The 24,349-nt window shown below is 45.0% G+C and overlaps 3 protein-coding genes across 8 annotated transcripts in view; 1 reads left to right on the forward strand and 2 right to left on the reverse strand.

The window, feature by feature from the left end:
• Positions 1–1,367: 1,367 nt before the first annotated feature.
• On the reverse strand, positions 1,368–6,676 carry RPL15 (ribosomal protein L15). Its single transcript, XM_080385091.1, has 4 exons — positions 6,570–6,676; positions 5,402–5,586; positions 4,240–4,376; positions 1,368–2,103 (listed from the first exon to the last, which is right to left on the reverse strand). The coding sequence occupies exons 2-4, from the start codon at positions 5,571–5,573 to the stop codon at positions 1,798–1,800; spliced, it is 615 nt and encodes a 204-aa protein (XP_080241217.1). The 5' UTR covers positions 5,574–5,586; positions 6,570–6,676; the 3' UTR covers positions 1,368–1,797.
• On the forward strand, positions 6,573–22,996 carry NKIRAS1 (NFKB inhibitor interacting Ras like 1; the record flags this gene model as incomplete). Of its 5 annotated transcripts, none has more annotated exons than XM_080385088.1 (4): positions 6,692–6,801; positions 8,228–8,354; positions 15,383–15,624; positions 18,352–22,996. In XM_080385088.1, the coding sequence occupies 3 exons, from the start codon at positions 8,261–8,263 to the stop codon at positions 18,589–18,591; spliced, it is 576 nt and encodes a 191-aa protein (XP_080241214.1). In that variant the 3' UTR covers positions 18,592–22,996. The 5 variants fall into 5 exon arrangements, with proteins under 5 accessions (XP_080241212.1, XP_080241214.1, XP_080241213.1 ...); XM_080385087.1 differs by having other exon boundaries at positions 6,695–6,801; positions 8,161–8,354; XM_080385086.1 differs by lacking the exon at positions 8,228–8,354 and having other exon boundaries at positions 6,573–6,801.
• Positions 22,752–24,349, reverse strand: part of UBE2E1 (ubiquitin conjugating enzyme E2 E1) — a 44,991-nt gene continuing 43,393 nt past the window's right edge. For both annotated transcript variants that reach the window (XM_080385092.1, XM_080385093.1), the window contains exon 6: positions 22,752–23,544. In XM_080385092.1, coding sequence (XP_080241218.1) covers positions 23,447–23,544 — 98 coding nt within the window. In that variant the 3' untranslated portion in view covers positions 22,752–23,446. The remainder of the gene's footprint in view (positions 23,545–24,349) is intronic.

The following is a 24,349-nucleotide window of genomic DNA, read 5'->3' on the forward strand; positions in this document are numbered from 1 at the left end:
ATCAGTAGCTTTCAATAAATTTTGGAGGGGATGGTATTTCCCCCCCTATTTTAAACTTCAGAAAGCTACAGGACCATGAAGGAAACCTCAGGAAGCCTCACTGCAGACATGCATGCAAGGTCTGGACCCTGGCAAAGGACAGTGTTTGTGCTGACTGCCCAGTCACCTGCTATCACCCCCACACCCCAAGGACAAGAGTCCTGAACAGCTCAAGACCTAGAACAGCGTCATCAGGCTCAAAACCATCACCTTCAAAAACAAAGAAATGGCCACGATGGCTAAACTGACACCACCTTAAGCCTTTCAACCTACAAAAGGGAAAGATCAGCTCCCTCTCTGTGGTAACCCACTCCATACCCAGGGGAGCCCTCGTTACCCAAATCTGCTCCTCAGAACTTCCACCTCCTGTCCTACACCATCACAGGAGCCCCTTTCAAGAATACTACTGCTACTTCACAGCAAAGGTTAAAAAAAATAAAATAAAAAATCTCCCTTCTTTAAAGGGGCTGATAGCACTTTTTAACAGAAGAATAATTTTTTTTTTCATGTTTGAGCCAAACAAAACATATGAAAGGCTTGCCACCTTGAGCTGTTCTTCCTGGCTTGAAGAACATGCTGCCAAAAAGTTTCTTCTTCAGACGACCCATCTTCCTGCAAGAACTTACAGAGCAAAATAACTTCTCAGTTGAAGGGCAAATCTTGGGACATTTAATTCAGTTCCCAGCATTTTATTTTTATTTTTCCACTCTCAAAGTTGAAGCTCCAGTAAAACACAGCTGCTTCTTGGGTCTTTGATGGATCCCTTTTCCTACCACTATTTGACAGGCCCAGTACAAGACCTGTGGAAGATAGGACAAGCATTCAGCTAACTGGTTTAACAGAAATTGCAGTTGTTCTCCTCCCAGCGTGTATGTACAAGTTGACTTCATGCTGAAAGGTCACACTTAATTTCATAAAGTACAGATGTATTTTAGGTTATCGTTATAAACTGTCAGGCAAATGTAATTACTCCTACCACCTAACCACACAGAGTAAATCAGGATGCAGCTCTTTACTACTGGAGAAATGTTCTCTGTTCTGGTATCAAAAGGCTGTTCTAAAAACAGTCTCCAATGCAAAATGTAAAATGAATGGCCTGGAATCTTGCACATATGAAGAATACCAACTCTACAGTATTTTATTATGCAACTTAAAAACATTGTCTAGTTCTGCAAAGTGTCCATATTTAAAATACTGTGCACCATAATAGACAGAGCAAGCCTTACCTTTCTATTCTGTGCTTAGTCAATTTAGCCAATGTTTGCAGATAACACAGGCTGAAGAGCTGGTTTCACACTGACGACATACAAAAAACAGGACTTGAAAAATAAAATTGCCATTAGTATTTAATAGCCTATAAAAAATAAACTAGGACTTTCAGTTTACATGTCATTGCACAAAATCAAAGCTGGCCTTCAGTCTAAGCACAGGACACAGAGACCCCAACCTACAGACAGTGAAGAAGTACTCTCAGACCAACAGAAAAAAGAACATGGAAACATGGACTAGCCTTTAGGCTTTCACTTCCCACTGCACATCTTTTCAGACTTGCCAAAAGCGAAACCCATCACAGAACTCTACGCTCAGGGCCCACAAACTTCACAAATACCAAATTACATTTTCAAAAGCCTCTCAAAATATGGAAACTGAACTCCTGGAGAATTCTACACTTCTCCAACACAAACCAAGAAGCAGCAGAAGCACTTGTTAAATTCAACAACCCGCATCAGCTTTATTAGATCGTTACATTTACAAGAATCAACGGTAACGGTGCAGCTGCAGGGTATTGCGTCGTCTCCAGGCAGCACGACGTGAACCACCAATGGTGTGGTGAAATTTGTGGCCCTTGCCAAGACCACGACTCTTCCGCCCGGCTGATGTCAGCCCACGCATCTCTCTGTGCTTGTGCACGGGCTTGGTGATCCATTGGGTATCAGGGTTGCGTCTGATGGTCTTATGGAAGGGATCAATCAGGATCACTTCAAAAAACTTGTAAGTGGAATCTTCACCAACCCAATATGAGTTCAAGACTCTCAGAGCCCCACAATGACGACCAGCACGTTCCTAGAGGAAAAAATAAATGCAAAAGGCTGTAAAATCATGAATGCAGGACACTCTTCATGCAGAAAGATACAAATAACTCAAACCCAAAGCTTTGTAGGTGCTAGAAATTTCGATTTGCCCTGAGCGACCCTCTCTTCCTAGAAGAGTTGTTTCCCTTCCAGCTGCAAAGATGCAAGAAAAAGTAATAGCTGGAAGAAATGCTGTATTAAAAAAAAAAAAAAAAAGACTGCTTTGATTCCTACATGAAACAGGTTTTAAAGAATGTAAGGAGGAAGGTGCTTGGCTGACAAAAGAACTACTTTGTACACAGAAGCGCCCAATCAGTAAATACACAGGAGTTAGAAACAACTTTAACATGAAGATGAAAAGCACAAGCTGCACTTGGGGCCAAGGAATGGTCTTTTGCAGGAAGCTAGGAAAGACCAATCAATTTGCACATCCAAAGCTACAGGGGAGAAAGACATTTCTGCACAGAATAAACCCATACGGATAGGAGAAAAGGAAAAGCTGATGTAACATGTCTTTGTTCCACTGCTGGCATATGAGTGCTTGCTATTCCTATCCTCACTTGTGGTTGGAAAAAGCAGTCTTAGTTTAGAAAACAAAACAAAGCAGAAAACATCAATTATGCAACTCCATCTGCCTCTCCTGTCAAGAATGGCTCTTATTTAAAACACTAAAAGTGTGTTTAATCATAGGATTTTATCATCACCATGGACAAGCATCAACCAATGGAGCCCACCCATCTTCTGTCCTAATGCGATCCTAACCTACAGTCTTCCGCTGAATAGCATTTGACTACTTTCTGCATGTTGTAAAATTCCTTCAAGTCTTTGTTTTATTCTGTCATGTGAGAGCAACAGATATGTTAACCATTAAAACAGCAACCAACCTCAACCAGCTTCTCTGTGGGGATGGTAGCAACAATCCAGGTTTTATTTTTCTATCTGAAAAATGTATCCTCCAGGAAAGAACATATCAAATTCAGAAAATTTAAAACTAAAACAGAGGGCCAATAACCTCTTCCATGAGCTGTCAACACAAGTGAGTATGTGATTAGCTATCAGCTATCTGGGAATGGCATATACAAAGAGCATGCCACGGGCACTGAAAATACAGAATTGCATTTTTAATTTAAACGCATCATCTGTGTTTCTTTCAAATTAGCATATCCCATTTATGGTTTAGGTTTTTTTCCCCTTTTAGAACCCCCCCCCACCATATTCAACTTGCTGAAGTAATTTAGGAATATTTTTGAAGTCCTGGGAACAGAAAAGTCTTCTGCTTCAAGATGGAAAGGCAATGAACAGTCTCCATCTTTTCATAATGTCTCTTTTTTGAGACTGCAGCCTAGTATTAATTCTAACCTACTGAAAGCTTTTTCTAAAGGTGAGAACTGCATCTCTTCAACACTACTGCTGTGACATGAAATTTAAAGATCTCATTAAATGAAAGCTTCCATTTTCAGCATTTCAGCACGTAGCAACATCTCACCTAAAACCAAGTTAACCACCTATCTTTGTGCCCGTGAGGTACAATGATTTTTTTTTTTAAAAGAACCAGAAGATCTCTGGCACGCTGCTTTCAGATCCTGTGATACACCTAGGTACACTGTGCAGTACTCCTAATACACAAAGAGGTGCTACAGGCTTCAAGAGAGGAACTCATCTGTACTTTGTGAAAGGACCATTACCTAAAGCTGATACTATATACAAGATTGCAGGGAACACAGAGGTGGGATTTAGTGATGAGTGAAGTCTGACACCTAAGCATATTTGAATTTTTATTTCTCATGTCTAACCCTTTATTTCACTAGGGTTTATACTAGCTGTGTGCCTATTTTTCATTACAAATATTGTAGCATACTTCAGAAACATGTATGCACTATGAACTTCAATACACCACCTAAGCAGTACTTCCCCCCGACGCCATTCCTCAAGTCTAAATAGTTTTTTTCACTTTTCTCAAAACATCAAGACCTTCTGATGCTTTCCTGCCACCAGTATTCAAGATCTTTTACCCAACACATTAACAAAACACTTGTTTGGGTTCTTTTTTGTCTCTTGAGTATTTTCAACTTTTACAGACTAAGACCTTCCTGCTGCCAAGTTTCTAAGCAATAACCAAAATAGTCACCTCTGCTACAGACTGAAGACTCCGGGCAAACTTCAGCTGGTTAACACCATGATGCACAGGTTTACCATAGGTTGCACCTTTTGGGACTGGGCGCTTGCGACCACCACGGCGAACACGGACACGGTAGATAACATAACCTAAAAGAAATGGTGACAGGAACTATAAAAATTCTTAGCAAGTGCAGATCACAGCAAGACAATTTTGATACTCATACTGCATTTTCAACCTCAAAAATTTCACATGGAACAATGCAAAATTAAGTCACTATACCAATCCTCACTGAAACCTACAACTGGAGGTGGCTAGCACAAGATGTTTTTGCTATTTTGTTATTTCCATTACAACTCAGTAAGGGAAGTGATGTCCTGGTGACTATTTTTCACTTCCAAACCAGAGCTTATGGCACATGCCTACTATCCAGGTCCAAATATACCAAGAACAGCTACATTTTAACACACACACAAAAAAAACCCTCTCCCCAAAACACACCACAAAACAACTACCCCACACCTACAATCCCATATTCTGATAGTAGCATTCAGAAAGCACTGAAACACAAGCCATCCCCAAACCCTGCTGAAATGTGATCACTGAAAAGGAAACTAGACGAACTTCACAAACAGTAACAGAGATGTAGACTCTTAGCTTCATATTTTCGTAGTGACAAACATACTAGGATTTGCTCAAGTTACAGATGGATGGCCACTTTCCCCAGGTTTCTTTCACTGACTGTTTTCTAATGACAGTCAGACTATGTCATCTTTACTTAAGCACATGCAGCTCTAAGACAGTCAAAGTAACACATAACAAAATCTGGGCAGAGAAAGGACACCCCCAAAACGTAGGATACTAAAAGCACTGGTCAACTCTGCAGTACTAACCCAGCACAAGAATTAAACATAAAGCCCACTTGATCTCCATCTGCCAAAACGGCCACAGAAGGCATGAATTCAAAATGACATAAAGTAAGTTTTCAGGCTGTGGGCACTGCTACCAGTTGAACACATTTATAATACTAAGTGCATTTCAGGCAGGACACTTCAGTTTCCTGGGAAATACTGAAGATTTAGATTTTGTTATTCTACTACCACTTAAGGATGCTGACATAAAACTTGACCACTCCATCATGAAGCACACGGACTTCACCTCTACATCTCATTACCTTGCTTAGCCTTATATCCCAGTCTGCGAGCTTTGTCTGGTCTGGTTGGCCGGGGAGCTCGATGCAAGGCAGACAGCTGGCGATACTGCCAACAGCGGACACGAAGGAGAAATCGCATCACATCTGACTGCTTTTTCCTCCATAGCTCCTGGATGTACTTGTAGGCACCCATGTTTGTCTACCTGCTGAATTGAAAAGTCAGTGAAAAAAGTGCACCAAATCCGATTCCAAATTTGAACAGCTTCCAACAGAGACACTGCATAAAACCATACACATAACACCACTGAAACACAGGGTGCTCTCAAGCTTCTTTATACCACTGCTACATCTGGTAACACGGTTCACACTTGGCAGCCTCCAACAGGACACATGGCAGTTACTGTTCTCAGCAATTTTCCTCCTTTTCGTATATTCTTATGGGTTGAATTCCTCAGCTGAGAATTTTCAAATGTGTATGTCAAATAACTATCGATTTTGGTAGTAACATCTGAAACAAGTTGTACATATTAACCTATAAAGAAGTATGTGACTGTGCATGGCGTGGTCTTTATTCTTAACACTGTATTCTTAATTATCCCTGAAAAACCTTTTCGCTGTCACACACCTGCAGCAATTAGATGCAGGTTAACTCCATCAAATCCCCACCCAAATCACCATCAGGAAAACGCCGCTCGTTTTATTTGCACAAAATCTCCCAACAGTCCATCTGTGATTTTCCATACCCCTTTTACGACTCTGCCCGCCTACAGCCTAGTTCTTGCCATCCCAAGCTACCCTTCTTTATCATTGCGTTATGGCTGCTTTATGGCCCCAAACGCCACAAACCAACCGCAAAACCAGAGTCAAACCAGGAGGCGCGACCTGCAATCAACCTGCACCCGCGACGCTGGCCTCCCGCTCACACCAGGCAACCCTGGGCCCGACGGAGAGTCCCCCTCCCCGCCCCACATCCCGAGCAACCAGGCCAACCCGACGAGGCGCAGCCCACGGGCCTTCCATCGGCCTCCCGGGGCCTGCGGGCCCCAGAGGCCCAGCGCCGCGGGAGCAGCTCTGTCGCCCCCCGCTAGGGTAGCGGCAGGCGGGCGCAGCTACGGGGCGGGCGGATGGCCGCCTCGGGCCCAGGATGGAGCCGGATCGAGGAAAAGGCCGAACCCAATCGAGCCCTCACCTGATGGCTCCCAGTACCGGAAAGGAAGAGGCCCGCTTCCCACAACCCCTGGCGGCGGCGCCGCGCTTCCGGCGGCGGCCGCGGGGCCTCATGGGTAATGCAGTCCGGAGGCAGAGGGGCCGCCGGCCCGGCCCCGCCCCGCCTTGGCGCGGCCCCCGCGGCCGCCAATGGGCGGCAGGAGGCGGGGCCCGGCCGCACGACTTAACGGGGCCCGGCGGGGAGCTCTGCCCAGGTGCGCGTTCGCGCTGGGGGGAGGGGGTGGCAGCCCCGGGGGCGTGCAGCGCGGGCGAGGCGGGGGGCTGGTGGCGGGGCGGGGGTTTGCGGGCTGGGGCACCTTCGGAAACATCCCGTGTCCCCTGTGAGAGCCCCAGCCTCGGCGGGGGGGCGGGAGGGGGAAGGGGTTGGCGTCAAAAAGTTCTTAAAATCCTTAGAAAAAAAACTTTAAAAGATTCTAAAAAAATAATAATTAACCCTCCCATACTATTAAATCATAAATCCGAGCGGCAAAAAAAGCCCTAAAGCCTTTTCAGCGGTGGGGAAGGGGCCCCAGGTGCTGCAGGCCTGGAGGGGGTCCCTGGCCGGGTGCCTGTGGCCCAGCCGAGGCCCTGGCCTGGGCGTTTCCAGGTGCCGGTGGGCCCGGCCGCGTCCTGCCTTCCCCCTGGGCCCGGCACCGCAGGGCTGAGTTTGCGGGAGCAGGGAAGAGGCCTGGCGCTGAGGGGTCTGCTGTCCCCCTCTGTCCCCCAGCAGCGTCCCCGGTTGGCTGCTTGGGGGGGCTGTGGGGCCCTGTTGGGGCACCCAAATGGGAACTGGGCTTTGTCCAGCCTGGAAGTGCCCCCCAGCCTCCCTGCAGCGGTGGGGTGACCTTCCTATTTTCTGCAGAGCACCCTGGCTTGTGAAGCGATACCCGGTTAAATTGGAATTGAAGCAGGACAGCGCCAGCCCCTCCTGCCCTCCGAAAGGCACTCTTGGGCTCGCTCTAGCAAACCAGTCCAGAGAGTGAACTGGGAGCTGGGGCTTGCTGCCTGGCTGTGGCTCACTGCCAGAGAGAACTGCCCCTGGCTTCTGCAGGCCTCCTGCTAAAACCAGCCCCCACCCATCCACACTGGTTTAAAGCAGACCAAAACACCTGCTTTTGCATTCGCTTTCCTGTGCTTCTGTCTTTAACTCTCCTGTTTTCTAGCTCCTAGCCTGTAAAAGCTAGAAACTTTCTGTGCGTGAAATAAAAGGGGAGGAACTGCCATTTTGTCGCATTTCCAGAAGCTGCCCTGATACTGCCAGATACCATCAGCCCCGCAGCAAAACCACAAAGACCAATAAGGCAAGTCTTGTGGCATACACACATGCCAACAAACACAGCCCCTGCCCCAGAGGGTTTACACACTTCACTACTCACAAACTCTCTCCCCAAGCTTGACAGGGCAAGCGTCAAGGCTGCAGGTAAGCATCGGCGCCAACAGCAGCAGCCTAAAAACTTAGAAAATGGTGTGGGAGGAAACTAGTCCTAAAAATATCAGTCGCTAGTGAGTGCCTGGGAGGGAGCTGTGCCGCCGAGTCACCCGCTGCTTCACATTTTGCCTCTCGCCTTTCGTAGGCTTTGCTTCTGTCTGGTGCTGAGCTCTGCCACCGCGCCAGGCTAACAGACTCCTGTGTCTGCACAGGGCTCACCCGCTGACTCTGCCCTCTCAGGAAAGATGGGAAAGGGCTACAAGGTGGTGGTTTGTGGAATGGCTTCAGTGGGAAAGACTGCGATTTTGGAACAGCTTCTCTATGGAAAGCATACTGTTGGTGAGGTATTTTTCTTTCGGGGGGTGTGTGTGTGTGTGTGTGTGATTGTTTCCTTTTCCAGCATCTTGTTCAGTGTGGGCCCAAAAAAGCCCAAGGACTATGAACACAGAGGTGAAGCAGGAAATTAATGTGGTTCTGTTGTATCTCTGGGCAGTTCTTGAAATTCATAGTCACTTACATACTGATATTTAAAAGAGGCTTATATAAAAACCCTTTCCGTGATGTTCCTAGTTACAAAATAAGCAAATGTTTAGAAAGAAACAAACACAGAAAGTAGGTGATGTGCTTGCTGTCTGTTTACCTAAGAAATATCTCATTCCCTGAAAGATGCTGTAGATGCCTGAAAAATAAATAGATGTCACATGACGAGTGGAGAGACTGTTTTGACTTTTGTTCCGTCTTCTTAAAGCTTTAGTTTGCTTGGCTTTGGCAAGTGTTTAATCAAAGTGCTGGAAAGAAAACCAGCTCAGCTTTAGGTCCCAAGTTCTGTGCTAAGCTTCAAGGGCCAAGCTTCCCGGGTCTCAGAGAAGTCCTACTGCGGAAAATGGACTTGAGAGAGGAGCATGGGATGTCTGAGACTTGCCGTGCACAAGAGAAAGGGAATGAAGGCAAAGCTGGCTTGTTTCCCCCTGTTTCCACATGACTTGGCGTTGAGAGGAAGGGCAGTGATCTGCAGGCTGACAAATTATTCCTGCCCCACCCAGAAACAGGGGGTGGCACCAGAGGTGAATCTTGGGGCTTTGAGAGAAGACGTCTAGTCAATCTGTATCTTTTCCTTGGGCTGATGAATTACATGTTGGGGTGAGTTTCAGGATAACCACTAGGCTTTCTAGAACGATGCTTTGCATGCACTGTGCCTTTAAAATGCGTGGATGGGAGGAATTTGCTGGCAAAGCGTGATACAGAACTGCATGCTAATACCCTTGTTTAAAAGGAGGATTTCCTCTAATGTTGCAGCAACATCTGTTTCCAGCATCTACCGAGCCCTGTGCACGTAGCCCTGTGTAGCTTTCAGTGTGAAGGCTGCAAAACCTGCAGGCTGAAGGTTTTCCCCTTTGCTACTGACCTGCCTTGCACTGGGCTGGGTGCTTGTCGGAGACACCCGAGCAGCATGAGGAAGGCCATGTTACTTAAATCGTATTGCCTTGCATTACTTCCTGCCCCGAGCTCCAGGCAGGAAGGATATTTGAGTGTTGCTGATCAGAGGAGCTATTTATGGAGCCAGCCATGTACACGATTATACAACGTCATGGGTACTGGCTGACATAACCAGAGGGAGGCCCCTTGCCTGGGGTTTAGCTGCCCGTGTCCCCCTGTTGCTCCCAAATGCTCTGCTCCAGCTCAGCCATTGCACAACATAGACTTTTTCCCCCTTCTCTTAGAAAGATCAGTTTTCCTTTCCTGCAGCTCTGCTCTCATTTTTCAGTGTTAAGCGTAAGGGAGCGGCTGATAGCGGAGGGGCAGGGCAAGGGGAGAAAGGAAGAAGGTAGCCTCCTGTTTTCTATGATTTTGGTCAAGTCTTATTGCCAGGACATTTGAGAAAGAGGGCAAATAGCAGAGTCACGATCAGAGCATGGAGAGGGCTCATATGGAGCCACTGCAGCCCTAAGGGACAAGCACCCATGGCCTAGTGCTTTTGGTATCACCCACCTGTGCCATCAGGCATGTTTTGGGGGATGGACGGATACACTGGTGTTTCTGGCAGTCCCACTGAGCGGTCACTGTCCTCCCTGCCTTTTCCTCAGCCCACAGGCAGTTCTGGCAGAGGGTGCCTGAAATATGGTTTGGTGAAAATAGTTCCCAGAAGATCTTTAGTTACTGCTCCAGCCTGTATTGGTTTAACTCTCAGACTGTGGAGGCAGGACACCACTGTGAGGGCCTCGTTGGGCAAGGACAGAGTTTGAGAAATGGTGAGTCTTTGAGTGCTCCTTAGTTGAGCTGCTTTAAAATGCACAGCCCCGTTGCTGGTGCTGCTGTTGTAGTGGTGGCCCCTCCACGCTTAAAACATGATTACCGAATCTCAGTCCTCATTTCCTAAAGCTTGCGAGCTCCAACAAGCTGACATGTACATCTTGGCTGCTGGCCTTTTTGGCAGGAGGCGAAAAGGACTAGTGTGTTTGCTGAAAGCCTGTCTGTTCAGAGCCAACCAGCAAGGCAACTCACCTGGTACGGCAACATGGACACAAGCTGTTTCAAAACCTGTGCTTCCTGACTAACGTCAGGAGCAGCTCTGCGGCTGGTCTGAGGGCCGGGAAGCCAAGGGGAGGACTGCCAAGCCAACACACAGAGTTTCTCCATTCCTGATGGCATCTACATCCACCTCCTAGTGACAAGAGGAGTGCTCGAACTTGGTTGTAGGCTTAGAGCACAAGCACATCCCCTGAGATGTCCCAGCCACTGACACAGGGGTCTCCTCCTGGCTGTAAATCAGCCATGAGTCTATATCAGTGCTCATGTACCTCCTGTTGACTTTCCTGTAAAAAGGAGTGGTAGCACAGCTGCTATCAGGGAAGTGCTTAGTGTCCTTGGAGGTTTCACACTGCTATATAAAGCCCTCGGCTTTCAGCCTGTGCTCTTGGCTGTGTGTTTGGTGATGGTGCTTTAAACCCAGTTGTCCTGTTTCTTTTCCTTGAAAAATGTGCACCTTCAGCTCTCCCTGGCTTAGTGTGGATGAAGTCCCTAAATGCTGCCATCGCTTGCATGGTCAGCAGCTAACGCTGTTGCAAAGCCACTCAGACTGCTTGAGGTCAAAGAGGAAAAAAAGTACTTGAGAGGGAGGAATACCCCCCAAAATGGAATATGTGTGTCCCTGGAGCATGTGAGCAACAATGTGCGGTACTGGGCTTTGTGCTAGGCTTTAAAACTGCAAGAGGGGCTGTTTGCCTCATGCATTTAGGATGAGAAAGGAGAGGGCAAAAAGGTGAGAGATGCTATCAGAGCCATGTAAAGTAACGTATGTATTCCATGGCAGCCTCTCTGGCTAAACTGCTTACAAGGAATCAGAGAAAACCTGAAAGGAGATGTTTGAAATTGGTGCACACTTAGCTTTGAGTCGTGTAGGGACCATATTGCTGTAGTCAGGCCAAATAGTTGTTAAGGCTTGCACGTATGTATGTGTCTGCCTGGTAGCTGGGATGATCTCTCTTTTTGTGGCTTCAGTGTTGTCTTTGTCCAAATACTCCATGTTCTCTTGCGCTCCTGAAGAAAGAGGGGCCAGTCTTTACTCCTTGGTCATGAAACAGGTCCTTGACTGGCACTATTGCCCTGCTAAATACCTGTGGTACCTGGCACTGCTTGGTCTGAGCTCTCTTGAGAAGGCTAACAGGAGAGCTGTTGGCTGAACTTTGGCACAGGACATGTCTGTGAAGGGGATAGCTATTTTTCCTTAAACAGTGTCCCTGTTCACTGATGGTGCAGAAAGGAGTCTTCCTTCTGCCTTTAAGAAATCTCTGGCCCTTCAACCTATGGTAAAGCTTATCAACTCAACAGGAGGAGATGAGAACTCTTCCTGGAGAAAACACGACTTTCCTTATCTCTGCCTCCTGGCTGTGTAAATAGCTAGTATGGTCAGGTTATTCACAAGCAGCTACTTCAAATCATCTTACCAGCTAGGAATGAAAACACCGTATATTACTGTGGTAGAACCCATAATGAGGGAATTTGCCTCGCTTGGTCTCAGTTGGAGGGGTTTAGTGTTTTGGCTTTCACAGCTCCAAAGATGTGGAGGCTAATTAACCAAATCATGCTTTCTTACATCTTTGTTTTCAAAATCAAAACTACCTCCTGATACAGCTGCAGTGATGTTTGCATTTTAGGAATGGATGAAAATGGAGCTGGATGTATGCAACTGAGGGTCACAACCATAGCTACTGGTTTGGTGGCACCTGTACTTAACTAGCAGCTAAATCTAAATAGACCAGCTCCTGTTGAGGCCTGCCTAGCTCTTCTCTGAGCCGGGGGTCCTCTGATATGCTGTCATTTGATATCTAGGTAAGCAAAGCTTGTTATCCTGCAGTTTACAAACATAAGGGATAGCAGGCTTTAGGAGGTCTTTGCTACGTTTCTGCTGGAGAGAAGGAAGGAGAGATTACATAGGAGATCTTCAGAAGTACTGAAGATGACACAAAATTTGCACTGCATTTATGTTCAAGACTCACTTGGGAACTTCTGAAATTCCATCCATCTTGAAATTTTGCTTTATTTGGGTATTTGCAATATCTCTGTCTTGCCTAGCCTGAGTGTGCAGTATTCATTAGTATATTGAGCTTTATCTTTTCCTTGCTGGGAAACCACCAGGGGTAGAAACGCCACATAATTTATAACTGAGGCTTCCCCTTGCAGTTGCTTTGTGGCAGCCAGCAGTCAGTAACAAAGACAAAGACATTTCTGCCTCTCCCAAGACTTGTGCCAGCTAAGCAGGTGCTAGAGAATGGCATCAATCTCCTGTCTATTCCTCCTTTCCGTCCCTAACTTTTTTTCATCTTTAGTTTCCAAAAAAGCCATGAGATCATTCACTGTCTTGTTAGTTCCCCTTTCCTCCCATAGCTTCTGAACCTGAAAGCTGGTTCCATGTGCCCGTTCACCTGTCTCACAGCAGTAGATATCTCAAAATATGTTTCCGGAAATTTAGAAAAACTGATATCAGGAAAGAGACGAAAGGCCCACAAGGAAAACCTAATTGAGCTGGCAGCAGTCTGCAGGGCAGTAACTCCCCAGTCCCAGCTGCCCTTGCCCACCCACATAGCGAAGGTGGGAGGACGCCTGGGCATGCCAGTGAAGGAAAGGAGAACCAGGATCCTTGTGACAGGGAGGATGGGATGGTGCCAGACAGCTTCCTAGGACACTAGGCTTTCCTGACTCGTTTTGCCACTTGTATAACTTGCCTGGTGTGTGTTTGAATGGAGACTGGGCAGGTGCTTGAATGGGATTGTACTAACAAGAAGTGTAAATATCGTTGTCAGCAAGATGTGGCTGGCACACGGTCTGATCTTTAGAAGCAGGGCCCAGAATAAGGTGATACAGGTATGTCTAAAAATTATCTGTGTGTGCTTAGGAATCTGTTTGCATATACTCCCTCCCCTATGTACACAGGTGAAATTTCACCTCTGGAATCTGACACCGATGCATAAATTTCAGCTCCTGCCAAAGTACCCCCCCATTTCACATCAAAATTTGTTGCTCTATTCTGCTGACTTAAGTTCCAGGCCTTAATTTTTCCTTCTCGTTTTCGAGTAGGATATTAAAAGACATAATTTTCACTGCTACTTTTAATGCCATTAGGAAGAGACTGTCACAGGAGAACGTGACATATTAAACACTGTTGAATTACAGTGCAGCATTTAGATGGTAAAAACCTGTACAACGTTATTCACTGCTTTCTAAAAAGAAGACTTAAGTACTTATGGTTCATTCCTTCTTGCCAAAGTACTATTTACTGATGCTAGGTATTTCCTTGACCTGTCTGTACAATGCAATGAGGCAGAACAAGAATATAGTGCTGTATCTATACAAGAGAGCTATATCCAGGTAGGGCTCTGTTACTACTTCTGTCTTTAAAAATGCCTTTGTAACACATTCTCCAACCACACAGAATACATTTGCGCTTCCTCTTTTTATTAACCTTTGTTTTGCCCTTCTGCTCTTAGTTTTGCTCCCACATATTAGCATGGCTATATTTGGAGGCAAGATAAATTAATTTGTTGCAAACCTAGTAAGAGTTTGATCTATGAAGACTGCACAGAGAGGGGCAAAAAGAACAGCTTGTGCCACTTTCCTGCACAGGAATGCCGCATACATCATGGGAAACCATCAGCGTGGGTGGAATGCTTTAGCTTGTTTGTCAATGTGAAGTATTTTGAATAGTGTCATTGAATATAGCAAAATCCTTATTTTCACAGGCCAGATAATCCCTTGTGTTTTCTTAAACAATGCACTAATATGGTCTCTTTTTGGCAGACAAAGAGAATAATGCAGGACTCATTACTGTAGCCCTACAACGACAAACAATTCATGTATATAGGAGTGCAGTGGAGGCAAAAACGTGGCTTGCAGAGGTTTTATATGAATACTTAAAACTGACTCTGAAAGTGGCCCAGCTACACTATACATAGTTTGTTGGGACCTGTAACCTTATGCACCTGCATCTAGGGCGAACACAAAGCTAAGGTGATCTATGTGTTTTCAGGTTTAGCTTGGAAAAAAATTGTTTTAATTAGTACAAAGTAAGCTGTCTTGAATTACTTCATGATTACCATGGGGAGAGGAAGGAGCAGATAGTTACCATGGAGCAGGTGGTATAGATATGAAAGCTTGTTACCTTGTGCCTGCTCTTACCTTGCAGTAAATGAGCTTGCTCCCATTAGCATATCTGAATCATTTTAAATCCCTAAGGGATAGAAAAAGCTCACTGTGTGTTTGAGTAAATACAGCATGCAACTTTGCTTACATGCAAACACCCCCTTCCTCTTCTGGCTTGATTTCACTTGTTGGTTAGTTGTACCACCATTACACATTCATTTCCAGAATTATTCCTTTGGCTCCTGTTTCTGCCGTATGGTCCAGCTTAGTATGAAGCAAAGGAGTAGGCTCAAGATGTTTGTACTTGACTATCTGGTGTTCTTTGGCTCTTCTTCCAAAAGGGTACGTTCGGGCAGGCCCGTTTGCAGCATGTTTGGCACAGAACTGGTACACTGGGTGGCTGGAGTTTGGGAAACCTGGGGGAAGAGCTGTATAGCTCATCCTGTCCTGAATGTGCATGTTGTATAGATCAATTTTACAGGCATAATCATGTGCTCACATATTATATGGCTGTATTTATGCAGTGTCACTATTGTAAATAGCTGGTGGGGTGGTGATCTGTGGATACAGCGCTTCATGGGGATGTCAGGCAAGGTTGAGTCCAGGTCAAGTCACTCTGGAAAACATGCACTGAAAGCTGTTGTGGGGTAAAATTGTGCTGTACTGCAAATAATTCTTATAGCTGTGCTGTACTTAACACCAGCTGAACTTTTCTGCTTGTTCTAAAACAGGCTTAGAAGAGGGTGCCACAATGGAAGATGTGTATTTGGCGTCGGTGGAAACAGACCGAGGCGTGAAGGAACAGTTACGGCTTTATGACACCAGGGGTCTGCAGGAGGGGGTAGAATTGCCAAAACACTATTTCTCTGTTGCTGATGGCTTCATTCTCGTGTACTCTGTGACCAGCCTCGAAGCTTTCCAAAGAGTCGAACTGCTCAAAAAGGAGCTCGACGTCTTTAGAGACAAAAAGGAGGTAAATGCACAGTGCCTGAACTGCTTAGCTTATCGCTGTATCAGTGATAAGAAGTTAAGGTTGCAAAGCATAGATCTTGTTTCTATAAAACTTGCATACAAAGAAAAAGGAACATACCCGCAGCCTTGGGCAATCCAGCAAAAGGAGGCTTTCTCGTGCTGGGGAGGCCTATTTCACATGCTGTGCAGGTCATGCAAAAGAATGTGGGGTTTTTTTTCCTCCTTACTTCCGCTACTCAGCTAAAATTCAGTTAGCTGAATGCACCAGCCAGGACACTTACGGCTAATAAAACATATGGTCTACAGCAGTGCAGTTCATATGTTTTTTTTAGATATTGTACACGGGAAGTCAAGTGCATAGAATAATATAACGAAGGGCATTATCTTTGTTTGCTTTGTATTCATGTATTTGATGGCTTACAAACTAGTGTAATTGACAATGGGTCTCCCAGACATTAGTCAATTGGCAAAGCAGCTTTAATGTATTTTAACAACCATATTGAATCAATTCAATTGTGTGAAATGACTGCTCTATTTTCCCTTAGAAAGCAGCTAGTGTTTTCAGCTGACAGTGTTCCAGCTTAGCTAAACAAATATAACTTGCATGTGGCATTAGCATTATGGCTTTTCCTACAGTATCTTTATATTCTTGAGTAGTTTTCCCAGTTCAATGTCTTTAGCCTACAGCTTTCCAAATGTCTGTTTTATGCTGTTTAAAAAAAAAAATAAAATACGTGAAAAATTAATTGGATAATGGTAGGGAGAGACTTTCCAAAAATGTAACTTGTTTAGTACCAACAGCACACAGGGTGGTGAAGGAATGCAGCTCCAAGTTTGACAGCAGCTGAATGTGCAGTCACAGGAGAGGTATGTTAGCTGGTGTAAGCTGCAGACTGTCACGTATATCAGGGATACAGGAGTCAGCCATAACTCCCCTGTAGGGCAAGGAAAGGTGGACAAGCAGGAAATTTTTCCCAGGCGCTGTGTTTTGTGAGGGCCCAGATTTCTTTACAGCATGTTGTAATGCAGAGAGGGAGTCGCAGCCCCAGCAGGATCTGCGTCCCTCTCTTCTGTGTTGCCTGCCAGAACTCTTTTCTCTCATTCAGGTATTTTGGAAAACGACCAATTTGCTTATCCTCTGGGAAGGCATAAAGTTGTGATCTTGACTGAGGATAACGTAGTCAAAAAAGTGGTGCCCACAATAAGCTAGATATTTTATTGCTGTGATTTCTAGTCCTTATAAAATAGGCTTTGAAGCATAGAAGGTGAGGAGTCCTACCTTAACATAAGAACAGCAGACTTAAAGTATGGGCTCTGCTAGAACGCACCCTTAACTGAATTAGGGATGTCTCTCCACACATGGTGCTTCTGAGCTGGCAGAACTTCACCTTGTTGAGTTGCACAGTCTGCTCTTGTGTGGCAGATGACAGAAAGCACTGATGGCTGATTCCTTGCCTCCGCTGGCTGTGGGGGCTCTCCAGCACGCACCTTAAAGCCTGGCCAAATTTTATACTAAATAGAGGTTGTGTTCTCTCATACTGACAGAGCTTAACCATAGGCAGAATTCAGTTGGAGCATGTGGTAAATGCATATGAAGATTATGGTTTCTTTCAAAGCCTTCACAGAGGTGAAAAAAAAAAATTTCCAAACACCCCAGGCTGCTATAGAAAAGAAAGGAAGTCTCAGACCCCACAGGAACAGGACAAACATCTCTAGCTGGAAAGAAACAGAAGACATCCTGGAGTTAGCCTGATGAACAGGAAAGAGCAAGCAGGTGTGGCCACAACAAAACCCCCAAATCATCAGCAAGGGAAGACTTTATCACTTGATCTTTGTCAAGTGACTAGTGTAGAGATGAGACCAGAGCTTGACTAAGGACCTTGAACTATAAATACAGGCATGGTTTCCCCTAAGAGCTGATGGTGGTAAAACATTTTTAGAAAATCGTTAACTTAAAATAAGCAGGAGCAGTAACTCTACGTGGCCAGCACTACCTTCAGCACCTCCTGGAACTGGGGAGGCCACTAAGCTCAGCCACACTGTACTTGATAGATCCTTACAACTCAAGATCTGCCTTGATACAGCAGTGCTGCTCTAGTGAGCTAACCAGCTGCTCTTGAATCTGCTACTGAGAGGGAAGTCCTGGTGCTTACCAGACCCTTTCAGTGACAGAGGACTGTCCGCTTAAGTCCTAGTGGCTTACCCTGCCTGTGGGGGCTGGCAGAGGGCCACACAGCCCGGCAGCCTGCCCAGGCTGCCTTGTGGCAGGCTTGGCTTTCTTTGTATTGTGGACTGGGGCTTGGGAAGAAGCAAGCTGGGCAAAATCCACAGCTGTGTGCTCCAGCCTTTCTCCACTGCCATGCATTTTTTCATCTCTCAAGCATCCGCTGCTGTGACCTATTCAGATGTCACGCTCTTATCATTTGTCTAGGGCAGCTCAATTGCCAAATACATGGAGAATAGGGCTGTTTAACTTTGGTTTTCTTGGCAATCGGAGGGAGAAGGGGAGGTCTTGCATATCCTATAATTAAAACCAGTTCCCAGCCCACAAGTAGATGAAGCTAATTCAAATCCCAGACCCTGATCTTCCAAACTACTTGCAGCTTACCTGTGCCAGTGCTAAGTTAAAGAACAGGTCTGAACTGTGTTGCTACTTGCCCACTGTTTAAAAACATTGTGAGTGGTGAATTCTTTCAGTGTAAAGCTCACCCTTTCGTTTTGTTTGTAGGTAACTGTTATTGTCTTGGGAAACAAAACTGACCTCCTGGACCAAAGGCAAGTGGAAACAGAAGCAGCACAGCAATGGGCAAGAGCTGAGAAAGTGAGACTGTGGGAAGTGACTGTGACAGATCGGAAAACACTGCTTGAGCCCTTCACCTTCTTAGCTAGCAAACTCTCCCAATCCCAGAACAAATCAGCATTTCCCTTGCCTGGAAGGAAGAGCAAAGGGAATAACTGTGATAACTAAGCTACTTTAGCATCGTCTGCTGCTGCTAGGTCACAGCCTAAGTCCTCTCTGTGCCATTTGCTTCTCACAGTTTCACTTAAAGCAATAATCTCATTCAGCAATAAAATCAGCAAGCTTATGGCTAAGAGGTATCCTTCCTTCTCGTGGACTTGGCTTGCAAAAGTCACTGTTGGTAAAAGCCTTAAAAAGCACTTCATGAGACAAGTTATCTTCCAGTAAGGGTTATGGAGGAGGGAGGGACAGGTGGATGCCTCTCTAGCAGGGGCTTTGACTATGCCTAGATACAACCATGCTGAGGGACAAATCAACAAGCTTATCATCAAGCAATCCCCCTGCAATCTATAGCCTCTAGTCACAGGTAGTACTAGCTGCAGTAAAGCATTCAATTTGGAGAGAGGCTATGTTTGAAACTGCAACAGTCCTTTTACCTTTACCTTAAACAGGGCCACAGGGCTTTTTGATGCTGCAGGAGGCTGAGGTCAGTGTGTTGTTGCAGGAGAAGGGTCTGAGGTAGGAGGAATAACTACCAGCAGAACTAGCTGCTGAAGTTCTGCTAGCGTCTGGAAGAAGAAGAAAAAAAAAAAAAAATCTTGTGGGAGATACTGGAACAGGTCTACCCCAACGTGAAGCCTGTCAGCAATGTCTGGCAAGTAATGCTTTTAGCTCAGGAATTTATTTGTACAAGCCAGAAAAGCTCTCAGAGCACTCATTAATTTAACTGCGACCTGAAGGACAACATAGCTGTACATGGTTTTGTTCCAGCATGTCCAGTACAAATCAGTCACATTCACGTAGGTGATAATTTTACTGAGGAATTATACAGAGCAGTTTTGTATGCAGGAGGTACTGCCCGGGCTCTGCTTAGTGCATCGCGTACTCCTCCTACCCAGCTGTTCGGCCAAGCTGCAGGAATCCACCCTTGGCGCGAAGCTACAGGCCAGGTAACAACTGGGACGAAGTGCTGTACTACTTTGTGAGAGGGGGCAAGGGAGTGCGGGAGGCTGCCTTTTGGGAACACCCCCACGGCAAATGCCCAGAAATACCTGTACAAATGGCCTCGGTCTTAATACGCCACACCTTGTCCAGCAGCACAAGCACCACTGTACGTGCTGTATTTGACTCTCCATGCTGGTAAACCTGTCCTGCAGGCAGCTGCTGTCTGTCCTAGCTCAGCCTGTCAGTAAACTAAACAAAATTGGAAATAGAGGGACAGAATGAGCAGCCGTTCCCAGAGGGAGCGGTGAGCTTTTGGCCTCTGACAACCTCTTACACTAATTGATAGTAGATTTTCTTTATATTTGAAGACAAGAGCAGGGAAAGGGAGTTAAATGAAGTACCCAGTTCCCTCATTTTCCACTACATTAATGTTGTTTTGAACAAATATTGAGAATTTCACTGTGAGTCAGCAAAACCATGACCAATATTTGCACTGTCACACCATAACTGCTAAATAGTAAGTGTGCTTAATGAACACAATTACACTGTGTGCTTATAGCATTGCTCTTCCTGAACACCGACAACTAAAGTCTGTCAGCATTACTAATGGCAGAGCAGTACAATTCGCTAAGAATTAAGCAGGTATTCCTACCTTTATAATGAAGGTAGACGAAACTGTTTATGTGCTTTGCTCAACGTAGTTTGGATTGCTGTGGCTGAGGAATAAGATAAGAGAGCAATTACGAATGAGCAAGCTCTTGTAATGCCCTGCTAGAAACAATTCTGTTTCCATTGCAACACTGCAGCTGAGTAAGCACTATAGCACGACCTCCCCCAGCCTAGCTAGTAGTAGTCATTGTCCCCAGCGATGCTGCAGAACACTCCCTCCTCGCTCACTTCCTACCACACACGTGTACTCAAGGCTTCTCCCTGCCACTGAAGGCTCCACAGCTGCTTGCGTGCTTGAGAAGTGGGGGTGATTTCCGAGCAGAAGTGGTTCAACTCCTTGCTACGACTTCTCATCAAGGAGTTGGTCATGCTCCTCCTCTTCAGGTCTGCAGAACCTTTCTAGAAAGGACTCAATTCAGCATTGGATTAATCAAAACAAGCAAAGACCTCTGCTAACCACACATTGTGGCTGAAGCTGACCCTTGAGCCAAAGGAGTGCAGGCTGACAAGTCACAATTAACTTAAAATGCTTTGAGATGGAAGGAACAGAGATGACCGGTTCCTGCCCACTTCTGCACCCAGACTCTGTGCCAGTTCCACTGCCCAAACTGATGCCGTGGCTGCCGGAGCCATGTTGTACGAGAGCAGCTTGCTCATTTGCTCCCCTGGACATTCAGGAATTGACCGTGTTTTAAGAAAGGCAAGAGGAAAGGCGATATTCTAAATGACTGTGGCCATTTTCCCAAACAGGTTACATAAAGGCAAACACACTGATTTGGTTAAATTCATTAGAAGTTAGTTTAGATCATTTTGGGCATTCACATCAACAAGCACCACCCACTGTTTTCTTTCATAAGCTTATTCTGAGGCTTTTTAAGCACTCATATCAATTGTCTTTTCTAAATACCATAATAATTTATTGACGAGTGATGAAAAATGTAGCATCTCCTCTGCAAACAATCTACACATGGTAGCTGGTACGGAGTAAAAATGAAACTCACTGTAGTACAGTTTTACGTAGGGTTAATGAGTAAAGTACAGAGTATAATGCAGTAGCTAAAGGGCAGAACATGTATTTTGTTCTTACTATTCCGCTGACTCAAAACCTGTCCTAGGTCACTGGGCTCACTTACCTACTAACAAAGCTAGATAGTCCCTGCACAAGATCATGATGAAAAAAATATTAAAAAAAAAAAAAAAAAGTTAGTAAATGGAACTATCTCTCTTTGTTCCTCTTAAAACTTCTACCCTGCTGAATGAACACTGTGCAGGTCGGTCACCCCAGATCAGCTCCCTCCCAGCTGCCAACTACAGCGCGCTTGGCATGCCCCGCTAGCACGAAGCAAGGAGATGACACGAACCTGCTGCGGTTAAGCCATGTACCTCCTCTCTCAGTAGAGGACAGGAGGAAACGGTTAGCAGAGATGCTCCTGGTGCGATGTAGCTCTAAACCAACACTTTTCTTAGGCTGAGCCAAACAGCTGAGGGAGCTCATACACCAAAACATGCGTTGTGTCAAAAGGTTCAGCAGATGAGGCTCAGGTACTGCTACCCACAGCCACCCAGCGAAGGAAGGTTACCTCTAACAGAGATTACTTTGGACCAAGTTAGGTTTGATCTATAAATAGGAAGAGAAGTATATAAAGAAAATATTTACAAAATTTATTTTGAAGTACCAAAACGAATCTGAGGCTGCAGATGACCTCATATCACTCAGAAGAATGTCGCAAGGTGACACTTGCCACGTGAAAATGAATCTGTACTTCCGGCCTCTACCTCAAGGGAGTGGACAAAAATGCCCTATCCACAGCTAACCGCCCCGTTGCTACACACCTCAGTGTAAACACCATGTCTCTAGGAGATAATCTTTGTAGGTAGTTAAAGGATCTAGAGATTAAGTCTTCTTTACTCTCCTTTAAGGTGTCTTCTTGCTAGCTTACCAGGACGTGATCCTTTCTCCTCTTCCAAATAGGAATAGACCACTCCATCAGAAAACCCATGAAGATACTCTCTTCTTCCTTTTGCCTCCTACCTGTTTCCCTTCCCTTCTCTTACACTTTTTCAGCTGTACTTTCAAATAACATGCCAGTCCTGAAAAGGCAATGCTGTGAAAATTTAAAACTAAAAAGTAACTAGCATGGGCTGTGTGGCAGGCTACCTCCTCAAGGGCCGTGCCAGCCTGTGCTACACTTAAGACAGTAAATGGCTGAAGAAGTCTTTATGCTGTCATTCATTCATTGTACGCTTGTCCAGAAGCGTCTTCCCAAAACAGCAGCAGTCAGAGCACTCACCTGCAGATCTCCATTGTCCTTGTCCAAACCGTAATCCTCAAAGCGTACTGGGAGACATTGTTCTGGCAAAATGACAAAGCAAGGCACTAAGCAGAAATCTTTTCTTCTTTTTTTTTTTTTTTTTTTTTTTAAACATCTTTTTATTAGCACAGTAACAAATGCAGACTTAAGTAGCCCACAACATACAACCAATCCACTGAGTGACTCCTACTCCACGCCTTACAGTTAAACAGCTTAAGGTATTTCACTACAGGTTTCCGTAAGTCCTGATTAAACCCTTTATTCTTTTCACAAAGATAGATTGGCTTATAAAATAATACATTAACTACTTCTCATTTCATATATGACGCCATATATCCACCTCTCCGTATCACAGATCATGAGATGACAGTCTTTAAAAAGGATTTGTTAAATACCAGTGTGCCCTCCATAAGGGAAAACAATCCCAACATCTTTTTACAAAAAAAACCCAAACAACAAAACCAACGGGAAAAAAAAAACAAAACAAACCAAACACCCAACCCAGAACAAAATAACCCCCCCCAACCCCAAAACATAACAAAAAGCAAAAACAGTGTGTAGAGTCTTGAAAGGACTTTTACATAAATGTCAACATATGTACCTGTACAAAATTAAGCTGTTTTAATCTTTTACATATTGCAAGCAAACTGAAAACCAAAGAAGTCTAAGAAGTTTACATTCTTCTCGGTACTATATGTGAGCTAATATTGCTGAACTAATTACAGTCTTAAAATATGCTATTCCCAATCCTAGCTGTCTACTGTAGCAAGATACCTTAAGTTACAACAACAAAATCTTAGGAAATAAAAGACTGAATAAAATCTGTTATAGAAATACCCTACTCTTTACCAGCACCCTCCCTCCCCCCACCCCTTCAAAATCATAAGCAGCTCTTTCCATCACAGACGAATAATGTAAGAGTTTGACGAAAATCCAATTTATGTAGCGTATCTTTTGGTCCATTGTCTGGCCATTCTGTCATGCTCTGCTCTGTTAGTCATATACTGAGTGGCAATACTTCCAACCAGGGGGTCAGCTGAAAAGGAAACACTCATTTCAGACAAGTTACCGAATAAAAACTTAAAGCTGAAGTGTGAATTTAATACAAGGGAATCGCACATGTAAAGTACATTGCAGCAATCGAAAAATACTGAATTGATAGTCTGTATCTTCACTGATTTGTGTGTATTTATGGTGATGCGCTAATCTATTACTAATAAAGAGTGAAATGCCACTTAAAGTTTTAAGGAGTTTAAAAGGCAACAATCCAATAGCCATATTTTGCATTACGGAGGACTTCGCTGATTCACATATTACAGGCTTATTTTACCCCTTCTAAAAGTGCCTGCGACATACTCATCGCTAAGTGTTCTTGTGGCCGTATAAATCTGCCTTCTAGGAAAGACCAGATCTCAAGGAGAGGTTTTATTTTTCCAAAAAGTTTATTTTTATTATACATAACATAGTGTGAAAGGAATCTGGTGCTTCTCTCCTCTTCAGACCCATACAGAAATACAACCTGTGAAATTGATTTTGGAAACCAAGGCATATTCCTTGTAAACTGGTAAACTCGTAAACTGGTGTGGTGGGTTAGAGGAGCAGCAAGGACCACTTGCGGCATAGTTGGTCGCTGGTTTTAAGTGGATGATGGAAAGTAAAAGGCTAATCCCCTTGCTTTCAGAATGACGTTTGTGGCTCTTCTAGCTCTGTTACTGAATTACTACAGTCCTACAGACCAGCAAAGCACGCTTAACCCTTACCCAAAACCAGAGCTGGCTGGGAAGGGGAAAGAGCTTTCATGTGCAGGAGGAGGACCGCTGCTTCCCCCGTGGGTCAGCCTG

The sequence above is a fragment of the Falco punctatus genome, assembly GCF_963210335.1.
Source record: "Falco punctatus genome assembly, chromosome: 4".
NCBI lineage: Eukaryota > Metazoa > Chordata > Aves > Falconiformes > Falconidae > Falco > Falco punctatus.

Excerpts from the sequence above, each read along its gene's own strand:
- RPL15 (XM_080385091.1), bottom strand. The coding sequence starts at position 5,573 with ATGGGTGCCTACAAGTACATCCAGGAGCTATGGAGGAAAAAGCAGTCA. Across the intron at positions 4,377-5,401 it reads GGGATATAAGGCTAAGCAAG|GTTATGTTATCTACCGTGTC; the intron begins GTAATGAGATGT and ends CATTTCTTTTAG. Across the intron at positions 2,104-4,239 it reads GTCTTCAGTCTGTAGCAGAG|GAACGTGCTGGTCGTCATTG; the intron begins GTGACTATTTTG and ends TTTTTCCTCTAG.